This window comes from Theobroma cacao, chromosome 7, assembly GCF_000208745.1.
Source record: "Theobroma cacao cultivar B97-61/B2 chromosome 7, Criollo_cocoa_genome_V2, whole genome shotgun sequence".
Taxonomy (NCBI): domain Eukaryota; kingdom Viridiplantae; phylum Streptophyta; class Magnoliopsida; order Malvales; family Malvaceae; genus Theobroma; species Theobroma cacao.
The window spans coordinates 4,353,843-4,373,476 of NC_030856.1; the positions used below are offsets into that span (position 1 = coordinate 4,353,843).

The 19,634-nt window shown below is 33.4% G+C and overlaps 1 protein-coding gene and 1 pseudogene across 1 annotated transcript; both read left to right on the top strand.

The window, feature by feature from the left end:
- Positions 253 to 3,647, top strand: LOC18593856 (annotated as a pseudogene).
- LOC18593857 lies at positions 14,114 to 19,496 on the top strand. Its single transcript, XM_007021253.2, has 7 exons — positions 14,114 to 14,742; positions 15,989 to 16,129; positions 16,228 to 16,341; positions 16,432 to 16,605; positions 16,756 to 16,871; positions 18,355 to 18,439; positions 18,547 to 19,496. The coding sequence occupies exons 1-7, from the start codon at positions 14,230 to 14,232 to the stop codon at positions 18,562 to 18,564; spliced, it is 1,161 nt and encodes a 386-aa protein (XP_007021315.1). The 5' UTR covers positions 14,114 to 14,229; the 3' UTR covers positions 18,565 to 19,496.

Here is a 19,634-nt window from a genome sequence, read left to right on the forward strand (position 1 = left end):
AACCATCTAAATTGAGAAAAAAAAAGATCATTCATAGATTTGAGCCCCTCATTTGATCCATTATCAATATTCACTTGTTCACTTTCTACCACAGAATAAGCTCCCTTCCAAGGATGAGCCACATTCATTTCATATTCAATGTCCTCTTTGAGGCCCCATTGAAAAGAAAAATGAAGAACAAGCAGCCTATATATTATCCCATGTGGGTTTTTATTGTGGTAATAAAGCCACCATGGTCAATAACATTAATTAAGGTTTCTCAACCAGACATTCCAGAGGTGTCCTTATCTTCCAGGTTTCAAAACTGTTGCTGCTGACCACCATTCACATTGCCGGTCAGACAATTCTGATTCAGAAGTACATTCGGGATGATGCTTCTTCACTTATTACTGCAGCTCCTCCATGAATGAAATCAGATAATCAAATTATGTTTTTAACTAGAGTATACCTGACCAATACTGAAATGTATCGTGTTTCTTTCCTTGCCTAACAATTTTTAAAATGAAAACAAAAATTGATAGAAAAAATCTGATTTTATTGGATTTATAAAGTAAAATCTTATTGCTTTTGCATGATGATTGTTCTTGTTTCTTTAGTATTTCTGATCAGAATTTTTACACGTTTCTACCTTTGGCATATATATTTGCTGATGAGTTTAACGTTTTTGTTCCGAATTTCCTTAAAACTGGCCATGTTTAAGGAAAAATGTCTGGTCTGCATATGTTTGATTACCCTTTGGGCCAAACTCATCCTTGAACTTTTGTTACTAGAATAAGTTGTTTTCGTTCCTTTCATTCTGGACATTGTCATGTAAGCTGAGACATCGAAATATTTATTTTCATTCTATTTTCAAAAATATAAAAAAAATTAAAATTTTCCATGTAATTAATGTGACAATGCCACCAGCCTGTAAAAGGTCTATAAATTCCTGTAGTCCATGAAACTCCTTCACCCCAAATAGCCAGGCTAGCTAAACTAGTAAACTGGTAGGAGAAAAACTATAGTACTAGGGAAAACCAGGATGTCTTTTCAGGTTTCAGCTGCTGCACTTGCTCCTACACAATGTTCCAAAACCGAAAACAATCGTCGGTCAGCTAATTTTCATCCTGATGTCTGGGGTGATTATTTCCTTTCATGTGCCTCCAATGTTAAGGTAATTAAGTTGCACTTTATTGCATATACTTTACATAAACATGTTGTAGCAAGCTCTAATGCTTTTATTCTGTGAAGTTAAAGGAACTTTTAGCAAGCAAAATCCTGCATTACCCCACAAGACTTAAGTATATATATTAGAGAAGAAGCTACCAAATATTACATGTAGACTGTAGGACAAAAGAAAAGAACAAATGTTTTTGTTTGTTCATGTTTACATATCCGCATGCTTCTGGCCTTTTTGGGCTAAAGTTTTGAGTGGGGCTGAGACTATATAATGTTTTTGTCTAGGAAACTGAATACAGAATGGAGCACCAATAGCTGAAGGAGGAAGTGAGGCAGATATTGCTACTGGCAATGTCTGAAAAGCCTGCAACAAAACTTGACTTGATCGATTCAGTTCAACGCTTGGGTGTGTCTTACCATTTTGAAAAGGAGATTGATGAGATCTTGCAACAAGTGCAAACTATCCATTCCAACTGCTGTGATCAGGAAGACAGTGACAACCTTTATAGTAGTTCTCTACGATTTCGGTTACTTAGACAACATGGATATAGAATTTCATGTGGTACGTTCCCTTAGTTCTCTGATACCTAGTCTGCCTTGACCATAACACAACTAAACAACCATCAGCTCATTATTTTTGTTGGAATTTTGAAGCAGACGTGTTTGAAAAGTTTAAAGATAATCAAGGTAACTTCAAAGAATCCCTTACGTACGATGTTTGAGGGATGTTAAGCCTGTATGAAGCCACACATTTAAGGGTCCATGGGGAGGATATATTAGAAGAAGCACTTGCTTTCACTACCACTCACCTTCAGTCCGTGGCTGCAACCTCAGCCTCCTCTCTTTCAAAACAGATAAGTCATGCATTAAGGCAATCTCTCCATAAGAACTTACCAAGGCTTGAGGCCAATCGATACATACGTTCCTGCCAAGAAGATCCTCTACATAATGAAGTTCTATTAAGGTTTGCAAAGTTAGATTTCAACATTTTACAACGAGAGCACCGTAAGGAACTCTGTGACATTGCAAGGTAACCTCTGAAACTTAGAGCATCCAGATAAAATATGCTTGCAGGAATCAATTAATTGAATCAATCAGAATGAATTGGTTTAGGTGGTGGAAAGATTTAGATGTACCAAGGAAGCTACCGTTTGCTAGAGATAGAATAACGGAATGTTACTTTTGGATCTTAGGAGTGTACTTTGAGCCAGAATACTTCCTTGGTAGAAAAATATTGACCAAAGCAATTGCCATGGCTTCCATTCTTGATGACATCTACGATGTGCATGGTACAATCAAAGAACTTGAGCTCCTTACTGAAGCAATTGAGACGTACGGTATCTGAACTCCCTTCTTTACTGTATTTTCTTCCTACTTAAAGGTCTAAATTAGTTCTGATTGTTGGCTACTTTGTTTTCAGATGGGATATCAGCGCAATAAAGCATCTGCCAGAGTATATGAAAGTGTTCTATGAGGCACTCCTAGATGTTTACAACGACATTGAAAAATATATGATTGATGAAGGAAAATTGTATCGGATGCACTATGCTAAAGAAGTGGTGAGCCTCAGCTAAGTTTTTACAATCCAAAAGAGATTGTTGCTTTAGTACTACTTTTTTTCAGACCAAAAAAAAACCTATTTTAATTGGAGGATGATTTTATTGGTTTTCACCAGGTGAAAGATCTAGCTAGAGCTTATCTGATTGAAGCCAAATGGTTTCACTATAAATATGTTCCAACAATGGAAGAGTACATGGAAGTTGCATCAGTCACCTCAGCCTACTTACTTATCAACCACATCTTTTGTTGGAATGGGGGATATTTTAACCAAGGATGCTTTTGATTGGATTCTTAGTAACCCCAAAATGATTACAGCTTCTTCAATAATTTGCAGACTCACTGACGATATAGTGTCCCATGAGGTCTATAATTTTTCCACCGTCCCTTGGCTTCAATATATCTTTCTTCTCTACCCTCTGAATTTCAACTTTGAATGCTTCTTCTTCTTATGCAGTTTGAGCAAAAGAGAGGGCATGTAGCTTCAAGCGTGGAGTGTTACATGAAGCAACATGACACCACGAGACAAAAAGCAGTAGATGAATTTACAGACAAATTTCTGAGGCATGGAAGGATGTAAACGAAGAATGTCTCCATCCAACCAGTGTCCCAATGCCACTCCTCATGCGTATTATCAATCTTGCACGCGTAATAGATGTCGCGTACAAGGATGGAGATGGCTACACTTTCTCTGGAATTCTCCTGAAAGATTTTGTAGCTTCTCTGCTCGTTGATCCAATGCCTTTATGAGTTGGAATTAGATCAACAAATATTATATTTATCCCATCTGCATCCAGGTATATGTTGAAATTTGTAATTCTCAAGGAAAAATAGAACATTTACATGCATTATGTCTTGAAAAGTGTAGGCCTCAAGTAGAATCTGCTCCCCAAGTACCAAGATTAAGTCGATTGTGGAAAATGGATTGTGCTTTCCAGCAGTTATCCCCAAGCAACTTTCGATCATCATGACTATAGAAGGAAAATGGAAAATGGAATTATGCCTAAGCAACATAACTAGTAGAGGAGGCAATGTTTGATATTTAAGGTACTAGAGTTATGATCCGTGCTTTGCACACGAGCCAAGAATCCACTTGTCAAAAGATGGGAAACCCAGCAAACCTAAGATAAAACCCTTCTGACTCTCAACTCATCACATACCCCAGCTTAATCTCCAAGAGTTGAAACCCCTTCTATTAAGTTTTGACGCGGATACCCTTTTAACTAACATGTGGTAAGAGGAAACCTCTTTAAAGCTTCTTTTTTAAGTATGTTATAGATTGAACAAAGTATTGATCAAATAATATTACGCAACAGAGTTATCAAACAATATGACATCGATAGTGTTGGTGTATTTTCAAAATAAAAGATTATATTATATAATGAAAAGCTATTTTTAACTCAAAAGTTATGTCACAAAGAGTGGCATAGTATAACTATTGGATTGTAGGTTAGTTTTTCATATGAATAACTATGTCACTTGGTAAAGTGACATATTAGAAAAACACATTTGAATCCAAATATTAAAAATAATTGAAAAACACCACAGTTGAAAAGTTTAGATAAAAAAAGTTATCTTTTTATATTGTAATTCAAAAATTATATTTTATGGAATGAATGATTGTATTTTAATAAAGTGATTATTGAAACAATATCTTTATCTAAATATTGTGTTTTACAAAATATAAAGATATCTTTAAGATAAAGAAGTGTCTTGCTAAAAGAGTTGTATTCTTGAAAAAGAGACACTTGCAAGCTTATATAAAAGATTTGTTGTCAATCATTTTGACACACCAAAAACAAATAAAACAAAAGCAGAAAAATCAAGAGTAGTAAAAGTGTTATATACATAAACATTTGAGTTCTCATCATCTATCAAATGAATCCAAATTTCTTATAATCTACTTGCTGCAAAAGTAGGTTCAAAAGCCGAACAATTTTGCAAATCTTTGGGAGTATTTAGCAGTCTACTCTCGTAAAGTGCAAAGATGAAGTTAGACATTGCTTAATTATATCCTTAAGACCATTTGCATAATTTCCTTTTTGCATACCGAGTGGTGGGAGCGAAATAAGTTTTAAAGTTAACATCTATTGAAAGGCTTGCCTTGAAGTCAATTTTTCCAATTCCTTGAATTCCATTTAAACCCCATATGGTGCATTCCTATTTTATCATCGAAGGCATAATGGTACAAAATAGATATTCAATACCTTTGAAATGACATTCTAATTGTGCAATAGAGGTATAATGATGCTTGTCTAAATATATACCTTGATGTGTTAATTTGACATTCTGATTATATATTAAAGTACAATGATGTTAATTAAGAAAGAAGGGAATGCATGTAAGCTTGTAAAGTCTTTGTATGGATTAAAACAAGCACTTAAATAATAGCATCATAAATTTAATGAGGTTGTGCTAGCTAAAGGTTGCAAGATCAATCAATCCGACAAACGTGTCTATAGCAAATTCCATAATGGTAAATGTGTCATCATTTGTCCATATGTGAATGACATGTTAATCTTTAATACCAATTTGGAACAAGTTGAGGGCACAAAAAGATACTTGTCAAAAAATTTTGGCATGAAATATAAAAGTGTAGAGGAATTTATTCTTAGTATAAGAATAATGAGAGACAATAATGGCTTAATATTGTCTTAATCTCATTATTTTGAAAAAATTATAACGAAGTATAGTAAGTTAGATTGTATGTCACTGTCTGCGCCTTATGTTTCTAATTTAAGGCTAGTATCTAATAAAGACAAGCCAATAGTACAAAATAAATATACAAGGGTATTGAATGTCTAATTTATGCTATGGTGTGTACAAGGCCGAACATTGCCTTTGTGGTTGGGATGCTAAGCAAATTTATAAGTATTCCAAGTAAAGAGCATTGTTATATTGTTTATCCAATTCTAAGGTACTTAAAGAGTACAATGAATTATGAAATTTGTTATTTAGGTTTTTTTTCTGTTTTATAAAGGTTTATAGATGTTAGTTGAAACTCAAATAGGATGGATCATACCTCTATGATTGGTTGGATTTTTACAATTGGTAGGGGTGTTATTTCTTGGGGTTTTAAGAAACAATCTTATCAAGCAGACTCCACCATGGCGACTGAATTTATAGCTTTGGCATTTATGACCCAAAAAGTAAAATAGTTGAGAGATTTACTCTGTGAAATTCTATTGTGGCCTCAACCAATGACATCAATCTTGATCCATTGTGAGAATGAAGTAACGGTATCAAAGGCATATAATCAAGCATACAATGGAAAGAGTCGATACATTTGACTTCGACATAAGATTGTAAGACAAAGAATTAGTGATGGTATAGTCATTATTAGTTAAGTGAGGTCTTATAAAAATTTAGCAGATCTGTTTACTGAAGGTCTAAAAAAGACTTGGTAATAAACACCTCAGGAGGGACTCTAGCCTATCAACTAAATCTTCAATGGTGGAAACTCACCTCGACGCTAGTCTTAGGTATTGACCATTCTACCACATGGTGATTAGGGGTGAGCAAATTGGATCCAAACCGAATAACCGAACCGCACCGAAATGAGTTCAGTTTTTTCAGTTTGGTTAGTTCAGTTTTTCGATTAATTCGGATAGAGAAATTCGGTTAGTGTAATGACTTAGGTTTAGTTTCGATTAGAAAAATGTCTAACCGAACTAACTTAACAAACCAAGGGCATTTTTGTAATTTTAGCTAAAAATTCCTAAATCTAAATCCCCAATTCCTCTTTCTAATTTTTGCCGTCCTGTTTGGTTGTTCCTATTTCTCATGACTCCCAATCTCCCATCTCCAGCTCTCCACTCTCCATTCTCCACTTTCATCTCTCGCCCTTTTTGCTGTCCGTTGGCTGCCGTCCGTCGACGTCCGGTCTTCACTCTAGCCTGATCTGGTTTCTGCGGACTGCTTTTTCTGGTTTCTGCCTTCATCTTGAACAAGTCCAAGTTTGTCTCTGGTTAACTGGTTTCTGGTTGGGTTTCTTGTTGCTGTCGACTGCCCTACCCTCATCAAAGTGACTGGTAAGTTTTATTCATTCTGCTGCCACCATCAATAAAGTTTGTTTATGTATCATTCATCTTGAGAATCACCAACGTCTCTACCTCTCTAAACAGGCAAGCGTGTTTCTTTTATAGAGAATTTCTTTATCTACCGAAACATGGATTGGACTTAATAGAAGAACCCCCTCTTGTTTCATTTCTGGAAAATGAAATTAGTCAAATTTATATAAAAAATTTTATTTTGATCACCTTTGTTCTAAATTAAAATTACATTCTAGTGGACAATATATGCTCATCCCAAAGCTGTAAACATCGCTTTTCTTGTTTAGGTTCCCTGAACATTGAAATCTATATGGAAAACATAAATGGTTTCTGTCAGTAGGAGTTTTGTAAAAATTAGATGAATGAAACAAGCATAAAAGTCTTTTAATGTTACTTTTATCAATTCTTTCAATATCGTTTTTGCTTATCCAATGATGCTGAAAAGTTAAATTATTAGGGATTATTTGGATGAGCCTAGTCCCAGAGCCTTTAGAGATGAAAGATCAGATGACGCATCCAAAGCCTAACACTCGGGATTTGAAAGTTAACATGATACAATCTATGAGGCTAAGATAACATTTAGCCAACAGGAAATGTTACTAGGTTTAGACAGCAATTATGTGAGAATTCTCATCATGATTTAGGTAGCAGATCAGTTATAATTAAAGATTTAAAAAATTAAACAAATTCAGATAAATTTCATCAAGTTTTAGACTAGTACTCAAGATCGGTTTCGTATACTTGTGTTAATTGGACAAGGTTGTGACATTCATTTATTTAAAATTTTTGTGACATTCAGAAGAAAAGATGGGGGTGCTGCTGGAGCATATATTGGTTCTTACTTCTGAAATGAGTGCTTCTGGTGGTTGGTGCTAATGTTAGTAATGTCTATTTTTGCTAGTATGTATTTTTGTTAGTAATGTCTTGTGTCATCTCAATGGTTGAAGTTGGTAGACAATTTCTTTTTGGAATGTTATTATTAATTTAATCTAGGCTACTTCATTTTATACATAGTTTGCTGACCCTTTTACATTACTTACTCTGTTGCAAGCATATGTGGAACAGTTTCAGAATAATTAAAAGAAACATGGGAACCTTTTCATTTCTGTATCCAATTTCCTGTAGCTTCTAGGAATGCTTACCTTTTCATTTCTGTTGTGTTTTATTCCTTGGAAGTTTATATATAGATATTTTGTTATTTCTGTATTAGAAGTTAATATACGATGCTAACACTTGCTTGTCATATGTGGGTGTTTTGTGCCAGACTGCCAGTTGTGAATAGTGATGTTTCTAAATCTAGTGTCTGACAGTGGTTGTTGCTCTTTAGGCATCCTATTTTTATCTATGGTTTTATATGCCTGAGTTAGATGTTTAGACATTTTTGAAACTTAGCATGTTATTTTCTTGGCATTTAGCATTGATATGTTTGTCAGTGCAGAGCATAGAAATTTTGCATTTAGAATATGTGCATTGAAGAATATGAAGAACATTGAGAAGATCCATATCCAGAGGCTGAAAACATGAAAGAGCAATGGTGAAATCTTGTTATTAACTTTATTCTATTAGGTTTAATATGGAGGGAAACATCAAGATTTCTTATCAAAAACCAACCTTATTCCCACAACCACTCCAAATTCCTTTTCCAATGCTCTTTTTATGTATTTTTGGAAGTCAAAGTTGCTTCCCTCTGCAAAATGGGCCTGACATTTCAAAAGGCAAATAGGAATTAGAAAAAAAAAATTATTCAGTTGTGTTTTCGATAACCGAACCGAACTAACCGAGTTAGTTCGGTTTCGATTAGTTCGGTTAGTTATTTACTTAAGTTCGGTTGCGGTTAGCTTTATACAAGAGTTCGGTTAGTTCGGTTACTAGATATCCAATAACCGAATTAACAGAACTACCCGTTTGCACAGCCCTAATGGTGATTGCAATTACTAATTTATATTTTCCATCCCGATGTGCATAGTGTTTGATTCCCGTAATGTGTAAGGTAAGGTTAAATAAAAGTTCTCAATAGACCCATAACATGTATATGCTGAAGTACTATAATTACAGAGTACTTCGAATGGGAGCTACCTAAATGAGTGGAAGTGTGGCCATTGCTAAAAGCTAAAGGCTTGACTTTGATAGCACTCATGAATGGATGCAAAATACAAGACCATAAAAAACGTGTTGGCAAAACTATATACCAAGTGAGTAAAGGAGCTTGTGTGTGTTTCGTGGCCTGACTAATTAAATGAAGAATCGATGGTTCAACGCTTGGTTAACCATTCAATTCAAACTAGAACCAACCACACTCATTAAGTGAAGGTTCAAATTTGCAGGATATGTTCATTTATGCACAAGATTCCCAAAGTTGTTAGTATTTGAAAATTTTGAAAATGGTGGAAGATTGTTGGTGTATTTTCAAAACAAAAAGTTATATTACGTAAAGTAAAGTTATCTTAGCTCAATGGTTATGTTACAAAAAGTGACACAGTGTGACTATTGGATTGTAAGTGAATTTTTCATGTAAATAGTTATATCATTTGGTAAAGTGACATATTGGAAAAATACTTCTAAATCCAAAAATTATGAAATAATTGAAAAACATCATAATTGAAAAGTTTAATTATGCAAAATTATCTTTTCATATTGTTACTCAAAAATTATGTCTTATGGAATAAATGGTTGTTCTGGTGATTTTTGAAACAATATCTTTATCCAATAATTGTGTCTTGCAAAATGCAAAGGTATCTTTAAGAGAAAGAGATACATTGATGAAAGAGTTGTGTCTTTGAAGAAGAAACACTTGCAAACATATATAAAAGATTTACTGCCAACCATTTTGACACATCAAAAACAAATAAAACAAGAGTAAAAAAATCAAGAGCAATGGAAGCGTTATAAACATAAATACTTGAGTTTTCATCATATATCAAAGAAATCCAAATTTTTTATAATTTATTTGCTGCTAAAAGTAAGCTCTAAGGTTGAACAACTTGGTAAACCCTTGGATGTATCTAGCGGTTTACTCTTATAAATTGTAAAAACGAAATTAGACATTGATTTCATTGTATCCTTAAGGCTATTCATATAATTCTCTTTTTGTATACTGAATGATGGGGGCGAAAAGTTTTAAAAATAGTATCTATTGAAAAACTTATTTTGAAGTTAATTTTGCCAATTCTTTAAATTCCATCTAAATCTTATATGCACCAATAGATGCATTTGAAAGAATCACAAACCAGTTCTCCACTTTTACTCCAAATTCTTTTCAATTCTGGTGATGACCATAATTCCAACTTTCTCCATTTGGGAATATTGAATTTGATTTTGTCAGTTCCTTATCCTTCATCATCATCTTTTAATGTTTCTAAAACTGGAAGAAAATGGCAATGAATCACCCAAAACGTTTTCAGGTATTGGAGGTCGGCAAGCAACAACCAATGCAGAAACAACTTGTTTAAATTCGAGTTGTTCTGAGTAAAGATTCTTTTGAGGGAATAATGTTAGCAGTTTCCTGCTAATAATACATAAAGATGAAGGTACCTCGGATTTCCCAACATTTCCATGCCTTTGGACAAGGGTCCAACTTCTTCAATCCCTGAAGCTTTGAAAGAGAAGGCAAATGCCTTAGTCTTTCACAATAAGAAACCAACAATGAAGTGAGATTCTTTAATTCAGAGATGGGATTAGGTAATCATTAGATATCCAACAACACTCAGACAAGGCATGTTTGCAAAGAAAGAATCTGGGATCCTGTCCATCGGTTAAAGTTGCAGTAACAAGGTTGTGAAGCAGTTGACATGGTGGAGGTGACAGAGCCATGGGAATTTCTGATATGGAATTGCTCATAAGCGACACTTTTTCTCAATATCCGCTGCCCATTCCACCTCTTTTGCTTCAAATTTCAAAATCTTCAAGATATAATGCACAACATAAGAAGCAATGCTTCACTTTCTTATCTTTTAAGCGATCAAAACTAAATGCTAAACGCTATATTACTTCAGGCTCCACTCCCTCCACCTTCCCTGTTCGCCTTTTCAACTCATTCAGTGCATTTTTCCTAATACGACGGGTCATCTCCTTTCAATGTACCAACTACCACAGCAATTGTAAGAGGCAGACCGGGCATATTCCTTCACAACAAGTCTCTACGTTAACTCTAAAGTTGGAAGGCCAATGCCTCTTCTTCTGAAATAGGCTTCACGTTTATCACCTTACGAACCCATAGACTCATAAACTTGCTCTGAAACGGATTGTCAACACCAACTTCAGATCCATAGACTTGCTCTTTGCATTTGCTTCTTTAAATTCGTTGTTCCGCAGCCTTCTTGTCCAAGGTTTGTCTTTGCAGTTTTAGTCATCCAGAAAATATATATGCAGGAAACATTACCAATAAACTTAACATCATCCTGGTTCCTACCCGTGTGACCTTCTCAATGCAAACAGCACCATATCTTTCACAAGAAAACATACTTCTAAACTTATCTCTTGCAATTGTAAGGTAAAATTAAATGGTTTAATCCTTAAGAAAAAAACAGAAGGTTCTTGTTAAAGTTTGGGTTGGAAGCAGGGGCTTGCTCTTTAATGCCAAGGCCCAAGCATGTCCAAACCTTGGCCTATTCCATAAGTTTGCAGTGCAAAATTGCAAATGGTATATCACTAACCAGGAATTAGGGTTGTGTATTTGTCCAAATGAAGGAATTATTTTATAAGGAAGATAATTTCATTCATAAGGAAGAAAGAAAATTTCATTGTCATAAAAACTTTTCATCCTTGATTAAAATGGTTTTTTTTTTATATACATACATGAATCTATATATGTATATATTCATTGTTATTTTCGCAATAAGATTCGAAGATTTTTGTTCTTACAAACTAAATGTATGTTATTTTTGAAAAAATTGTACATACACAAAACGCTGAGAAAGTAAACATTGATCTTACACATGTGAGTCTTGAATTTATAAAACAAATCTAAAAATTATCTTATTTCATTAAAGAATAGTCCAATGGCCGAAAAATCTAGGTTCCCATTAAATTCCTTGACTCTTACTCCATTATTCCTTGCCCTCAAGCAAGAACAATCCCAACCTAACAAGGGGAGACAAAACCAGACACTTGTGTCAAGGTATTGGCCACAAAAATTTCTGAGGAAAGCTTCAAAAGCTGCCCACATTGTCATTCCATGTACAAACAAACATATCTAAATAAAAACAATTTAATGAGGGCCATGGGATTTTTGAGTGGTTTACAAAATTTGCAGGCAGAAGCTTCGGGATTCTGGTGATTATCAAGAATCACCAACGAAGAGATATATTGGGATGTTGTTATCCTCATGTGGGGCTTTGTATGGGACCCATTGACCTAAATTGTGTGGATTACCTATGGGCTTGAGTTGGCAGCTTTGGATTAAAATGGGCCCACCCACAGTGATGATCTGGATTTCTGGATGTTGCTTTTGAGTTTTGACCAATAGGAACCTCTTATGGGAGCCAGAAATTCTTTAATTATGTGAAGGTCCTAATTATAAAAATCAAAAATATAAAAACCCAAATCAAGAAAAAATCAGAAATAACAAAAAAAATATAGCAGAAAAAAAAATTCTAATTAATTTTCTTAATCTTGGGTTATAGGATACATCCATTCATATTCTTTTTGAATTTTATAGATGGTTTAGATAATTGAGTCGGCTTTTTTGCATTTGAGTAATCGGTTTAGTACTAATTGTAAGTGTAAGTATTTTTCGTTTAAAATTTCAAATTTAATCATTTTTTTATAATTAAAAAAAAACTTACATTTACATATTATAGTTTAATATTGAAAACCAAATACTATTGTTAATTAAAAATAGTAAATGATAGCTTGAATTTATATATATATATATATATAGTATGATTTATAGTTTTGTGAAAAGGAGTTGAAAATTTCCTTAAAATTTTTTGGTTCAAATTCAATTTAATCTAAAAATATTCATTCAATAATAAAAAAAAAAGGCCAATCAATCACTCAAAGGAGAGAAAGGTGTACTTTTTGGATTATAAAAGCAATTGTGATATGTTCACCTACTAAATTAAATGTAGGGGACAAATTATGCAGAGTGTATTATATATTTTAATTAATATGTAGTACAATAAGTTTAATAAAAATGTGAAAAACATGGTATTAATATTATTTTATTTTTTAATTTGTCAATTATGATTATACAATTATTATTGTCTCAAACCTTTGAGCCTACTTTTCTTGTGTGGACCATATTTCTCATCTTAATTCTACCTCTTGCACACACGCAAAAGGTTATCCCCTGAATAGCACCCCAGAGTAGTAACATACACTATCATAATCAAGATCCAAAGGAACTTAAATAAGTTTTTATTTTTTTATTTTATTTAATTAAAATTTTATATTCTTATTTTAAGTTAAATAGATTCTTATAAATAACGTTTGATTAATTATATTAATTAAAATGACATTTATTATTTTATAACGTATGATACTCACATAATATGTTGGCCTATTATAATGAAATTGTGAAAGATGAGACTATCACGTTACTACATTATCATATTACCATCTATCATGAGAAATCAACATGTCATATTAACGTGATGGATATAAAAATCATAAATATTATTTTAATTAATAATAATTAGTCAACAGTTAGTCATAAATATTTATTTGATTTAAAATAAAAATATAAAAAATTAATTAAACGTAATAAAAAATAAAATTTATTTTAAATTTTTTAATAACTCAAAAGTTTTTTAAAATATTATATCAAGATTCTTCGTATTTAGATGTAGTGAATTTAAATAATTTTGCAAGATTTATATTTGATGTAACATGTGAATGACAATTTATATACTATCCAATAATCATAAAATAATTTTATGAAATATATGTAAATTACAAAAATCTTTTAAAATAAGTATTTTTAAAATTATGAATATTTATTTTTGAGGATTTCCAAACTTTCACATTTATTTATTAATGGAGAGACTATATTTAAATAAGTGATAGGGTAACGATGTTTCAAATATAAATCTTATTTAAAATTTGATATAATTTTAATTTAAGATATAACAATAAGATTTAAGATGTTAACTTTTAAATCAAATTAAATTATGTCAAATTTGTTAAATTTTAAATTAAATCAAGTTTAGGGATTTAGATGTGGTCAACTTTTGCTAATTCTATAAAAAAATTAATCTAAAAAAAAACCCAAAAACACACTCATGGTTATCATCACCACCGTTTATCAAGACAAATTAACAAAAATCAATTGGATAGAACCATAAGCCTTACCTCATGGAATCACTCCACCCAAACTCACCCCTCATATAAATTACTTCTTCTTCCCGCACCTCCATAGTTGGGGAATCTAAACAAAAAAAAAAACAGGTGGCAGTTAAGTCTTTGTTAGGCGCCGAGTCATATCTCGGTCGACTCAAACTCTGATCCTCCTAGAAACTCAGCCATGGCGTCCCTTCACACGACGATAACTCCACAAGGCCTCCTTTATTTATCAAAGTCTGGAAATCCCATTTCTAGGCAGGCCTCAGCTTCCCCGTTAACCAGCTCAAAGCTTCCCGAGAGCCTTACTTTCTCGAGAAACAAATGGAGAAAGAACAGCAACAGGAAGGCCAACTCGGTGGTGGTGAACTCATTAGCTGAGGAGCTTGATGTGATACCAGTGCAAAGTGAGGATGTTACTGACATGCAAGAAGGAGTCGCGGTGAGTCAGGTGGAGAGTGAACCAGCAGGAGGAGAGTTAGCGAGTCAAGTAGGTGGGTTTGGCAATGAAGGAAGGTTATCTTTTGAAGGATTTTCTGCTTCAGGTTCAGCTTCGGGGAGTGGATTTGGAGATGGAGAAGGAGGTGCGGAGGATATGGAGAAGCTTATAGATAGAACTATTAATGCTACTATTGTCCTTGCTGCTGGTACTTTTGCCCTTACCAAGTTGCTTACCATTGATCATAATTATTGGCAGGTAAGGTTGTGTATATATTTACAACTGCAATTTTCTTTTGAAGTGGTTGTGTTTTGTTGTAAAATTGTGAGATTTAGTTTGGGAAAGTGATGATTGGATGCAAAATCATATGAATTGGTATTGGTGAGAAGGATTATCAGATTGGTTTTATTTACTCTTCCTAATTATATATGAATTTTATGAAATTTCTGCTAGTTTCTTGTTTTCAAAGCCCTCCTCCTTTCTCTTTCTTCCTTTTGCTTTTTTAGTTGCCGAAGAATGCAAAAGGTATCTTTTTTTTTGCTTGACTTCGGAATGTTTCTTTCCTCCTTTTTTTGAGATTTTTTCTGAGATGAATATGTTAAAGATCTCTTTATTTGTTCTGTATGTATCTTGGCATTAAAGCAGTTCAATTTCCTCTTTTTCTTATACAATTAGACAGTTTATTTCCTGTATTTTGACTTTCAGGATTTTTTTGTTTCTCTGTAGCTACAAGATGTCATATTGGAAATCTCCTGATTGATCTAGATGTGTGCTAAGCTGTTCAGGCATTACCTGAATAGCTTTGATGCTATATCTTCCTAGTTTGTGGTATCCTGTTTGTTGAGGGCTTTATTGTTAGGTATTGTGCTGAGATGCTCTATGATAGGTAAAAGGGAGAGATTTCGTGAAGCAACAACTGGAATAATCTTGTGTTGTAGCAAAAAGCATAAGGTTTAGAATAGTGTACACAGAGAACAGCTAGAGCAAGCCTTTTCATATGAACGGAGTCTGAAGCTAGAAGAACTTGTTGGACAAATATTAGATGTGTTCAAAATAAATTTCCAGCAATACGCCACTGAGAACCTCATTGTGATGGAAGTTGGGGGTTAATGGGGATGAAAATAGGGCAGAAGCAGTATGGTTGAGTTGATTAGAGAAGATCTGCAAATTTATTGCTTATAGATGTAGTGGCCTGAGTATTCAAGATTTCTGAAGTGGTGAAAAACAATTTGTTTAGCTGTCTCCAACTGGTGAATAATTTCTTGTAGGGAATTTATATTTCTAATTTTCATAGAAATGTGGGATTTAACTTATTTAACTTATTAATTAAAGTTCTGATGACTAGTTTCTTTTATTTAACAAATAAGCACTGTTTGGAAACTTCAACAACCATATGATGGCCTGAACATTTCAGAATAAATTAGATCTTAATCTGTTTGATATGCTTATGAGAAATTAATTTGATCTGCAACCTATGAGAAATCATTTGTTGGCTTTCTCTTAGGGATGGACGCTTTATGAGATACTAAGATATGCACCTCAACATAACTGGAGTGCTTATGAGGAAGTTTTGAAGACAAACCCTGTTTTAGCAAAAATGGTTATTAGTGGAGTTGTCTATTCCCTAGGGGATTGGATTGCACAGGTAAGTTTATGTTGTGAAAGAAATACTATAAATCTTTTTTTTTTTTGGTCATAAATTGTATCTTAAACTCTATCTTGCATGTATCCTGCAACTTTCAGTGCTTTGAAGGGAAACCTCTCTTTGAGTTTGATCGTACGCGAATGTTCAGATCTGGCCTTGTCGGCTTTACTCTACATGGTTCCCTGTCTCATTACTATTACCAATTCTGTGAGGTGATCATTCTGCACTATGTATCTAGCAAATCGGGTTCAGACTAGAGATTTTTATGTGATCTATTGAATCAACATACCCTTTTTTCTCAGGAGCTTTTTCCCTCCCAAGACTGGTGGGTGGTTCCTGCAAAAGTAGTTTTTGACCAAACTGCATGGGCAGCAGTTTGGAATAGCATTTACTTTACAGTTTTGGGATTTTTGCGGCTTGAATCTCCAATCAGTATTTTTAATGAATTGAAGGCAACATTCTGGCCTATGCTGACTGTAAGAGAATCTCCTCTCCTTGCCATTTATTCACTCTGTTTTTGAGCATTGTGGTGTTGGTTCATTCTTCTGTGATGACAATAAAACTGGAGAAATTATTTTAAAGAAGGACAAAATCTAACATTGTCCTTGTGCATGGTTGTCGTGTAGGCTGGATGGAAGCTTTGGCCGTTTGCTCATCTTATCACTTATGGTGTTATACCAGTCGAACAAAGGCTTCTTTGGGTGGACTGTGTAGAACTTATTTGGGTGACAATTCTCTCAACGTAAGTCTCTAAAATATTGAGCTATCAGATATTAGGCAATAGCATTGAGAAACACTGTTTCTACCAAGAAACTAGCCAATTGAGAAAAATGATAGCTGATTGGCTGCATTTACTAATATGATTCTGAGATATATGATCTCAAAGTTGATATCATGGAAGACATTCATATAAGCTTAGGTTTTTTAGATTCTAGATATGCAAGTAATATATGCTAGTGTGACTGTGTGAGTGTTATACTGCGGACCTGATACCTTTTCTGTCAGAGTGCACATCTGTCTGTAGTCATTACCCTCTTCTCTAAGAATATTTTATTTGAAAATGTTAAACCTGCATCAGTGCATTTATACAAGCTGTCTTCAGTTATTAAATACTGCAATTGGTGCAGTTATAACTGAGGACCACAATACAACCCATTATTGCAGCAAGTGGGTGTGGGTAGGTTTGTTGGAGTATTAAACCACGGACCAATGTCCCATGGTGTCACATGACACCACTCACTTTCTAAAAAATTTAATTTTTATAATATTTATTTATAGTTTAGGGTAATTAATATACAAATGAATTTATTTTTTTACAACTTTATAAGAAGTGGGGTCAATAACTTCAAATAAAAGTGATTTATGAAAAATTAATTTATATATTAACAGTTAAATACTACATGAAAAAGTAAAAAAATTTCCTTTTATAATTTAAAATTTTATTAAAAAAGTTAAAACCTAAATTACTCTTTTTGTCCAAAAATTCAAGTCTTTCCCTTTTTTCGATACTTAGCTGTGTTTTTTCCTCTTTTAAAGCAATTTATCTAGGTTTCAATTGTAAGTGATTTTTAACTAAAATTAAATTTTTAAATATTTCGTGTCTAAATATTTTTTGATTAATTTGATAATTTGGGTTTATAATTGTAATCTAGTTAATGAAAAATAGTATTGCATATTAAATAATATATTGAAATTATGATTCTTTTATTTATTTATTTTGTAGATATATTGTTTAATTGTTTGATTTTTGTATTTAACTTTATGTGGTTTGTGGATGGTTATATTTAGTTTTGATTAATGAATAGAAAATTGTCATATTGTTAGTTGTTGAATTTAATAATTTGTTATGTAAAATCGTATTTTATTTAATTTTAATATCCTAATTTATGCTAATGATTAGTAATTTTGGATAAATGATTGCTTTGTGATATATATTGATAAAGATGTATTTGATAATATTTCTATTGATGATATCATGCACTATTTTCAAAATATGAAAAATGGTCGAGAACAATTATAGTCATCTTTAACATATTTATATTTTTATTTATTTTAATTATAACACAATTAAAAAAAATTTCTAAGTCCACCCCTGAACCCTTCCCTTGTGCTATCTGCCAGTCTGACATTCTTACTGATATCACTTTTATGTCATATTGTTAAAATTTTTACTTAGGTCCTATTTTTGGTGTTGATTTTATTAATTTTTATTTTACCTTTGCTAGTTATTCAAATGAAAAATCGGAAGCAAGGATCGCAGAGGCACCAGCAGAAGCTAATTCAAGTTTGCCACCCGTTGGTCCATCTGAGGTATGATAACTGACTGATTAATGTGTGGGCAAGCAAGAGTTGCCTAGAATATGATGCCCCTTTGCTATTCTATTTTCTTTACATTTTTCCCTGTTTTGCTTTTGCAGGAGCAAGTAATGAGATAAGTTAAGATGGGAACAGAGGAGGATATCAGGGATTGACACATGAGAGTAGAACCCCATTCTGAGGGTGTTTAATCACTTGCCAGAAGCAGTGGTGAAATGAGGCTCGACAGGCTCTTCTTCGAACATATCGCGCAAAATGGAAAATTACACTCGTATGTTACGTAATACCATCTTCTGTTGATTGTATGTATGGAAGTTCTTCTTATACTGTTCGAGATATTGTGACCACTAACTGTGAAAATATCATGATACGGTACCAGAAAATTTCTATAGAAAATAGAAATTTTCATGCAAACTATTAGTCGCATTGTAGTTGTTTACTTTGATAAACCTTAACAGGTTTCCATCACAAGAATTTCTGAATGGTCGCTATGAAAACAAATGAAAGTAGCCACCACATGTAAGTACTGTTCCACTTTCTTTGCTTGCTGGACTCACTCTGTCGCAGCAATGTTCCAAGCCTTTGACCAAGAATCTATAACTGAAGGAACTGTCATCATCAGGAAGCATTTGCCATAGCATGCGCTTGTGGTTTGAATTTGAAATCTTCCTCCTGGAAAACAAGCCTTGCCGATGGAACTCTGATGCATCCCATTCACAATGTATGAACAGGAATGGACTGGATGGATGGGGGGATGACTCTTGGAAAATAAATTAGGCAATATCATAGCTGTTTGCAATATTGCTCAACGTCACCTGTCTTCTTCTACAATCACAGCTATAACCTACTTTCATAAACTGTCAAAACTTGTGCTACCCTGAACATTCTGTTGGATATATAGTGTGAACACTGAATCCCTTTAGCATTAACACCCTAACGCCAAATTCCTTTTGCATGGAACAAATAATACCAAGAACAGCCAAAATCTTTATTGGAGTAGTTGTTGTAAGTTAAAAAAGCAAGTAACTTAATTGTTAGTAAAGGTTGAGAATTTGGTTTCACTGTATACTAAATCGCTGACAAGTGAGGAACAGTATGGTTTTGTGGATGGTGACTCCATGGGATTTTGTTAATGGAGTTGTCCATTTTATTGCTTATAAGAGGAGTGGTAGGCATCAGAATTTGGTTA

What these genes read in the sequence shown, in the direction of transcription:
- LOC18593857 (XM_007021253.2), top strand. Translation starts at nt 14,230, where the DNA reads ATGGCGTCCCTTCACACGACGATAACTCCACAAGGCCTCCTTTATTTA. An exon ending in TTGATCATAATTATTGGCAG is followed by an intron (nt 14,743 to 15,988) that starts GTAAGGTTGTGT and finishes GCTTTCTCTTAG; the next exon opens with GGATGGACGCTTTATGAGAT. An exon ending in CATTCTGGCCTATGCTGACT is followed by an intron (nt 16,606 to 16,755) that starts GTAAGAGAATCT and finishes GTTGTCGTGTAG; the next exon opens with GCTGGATGGAAGCTTTGGCC.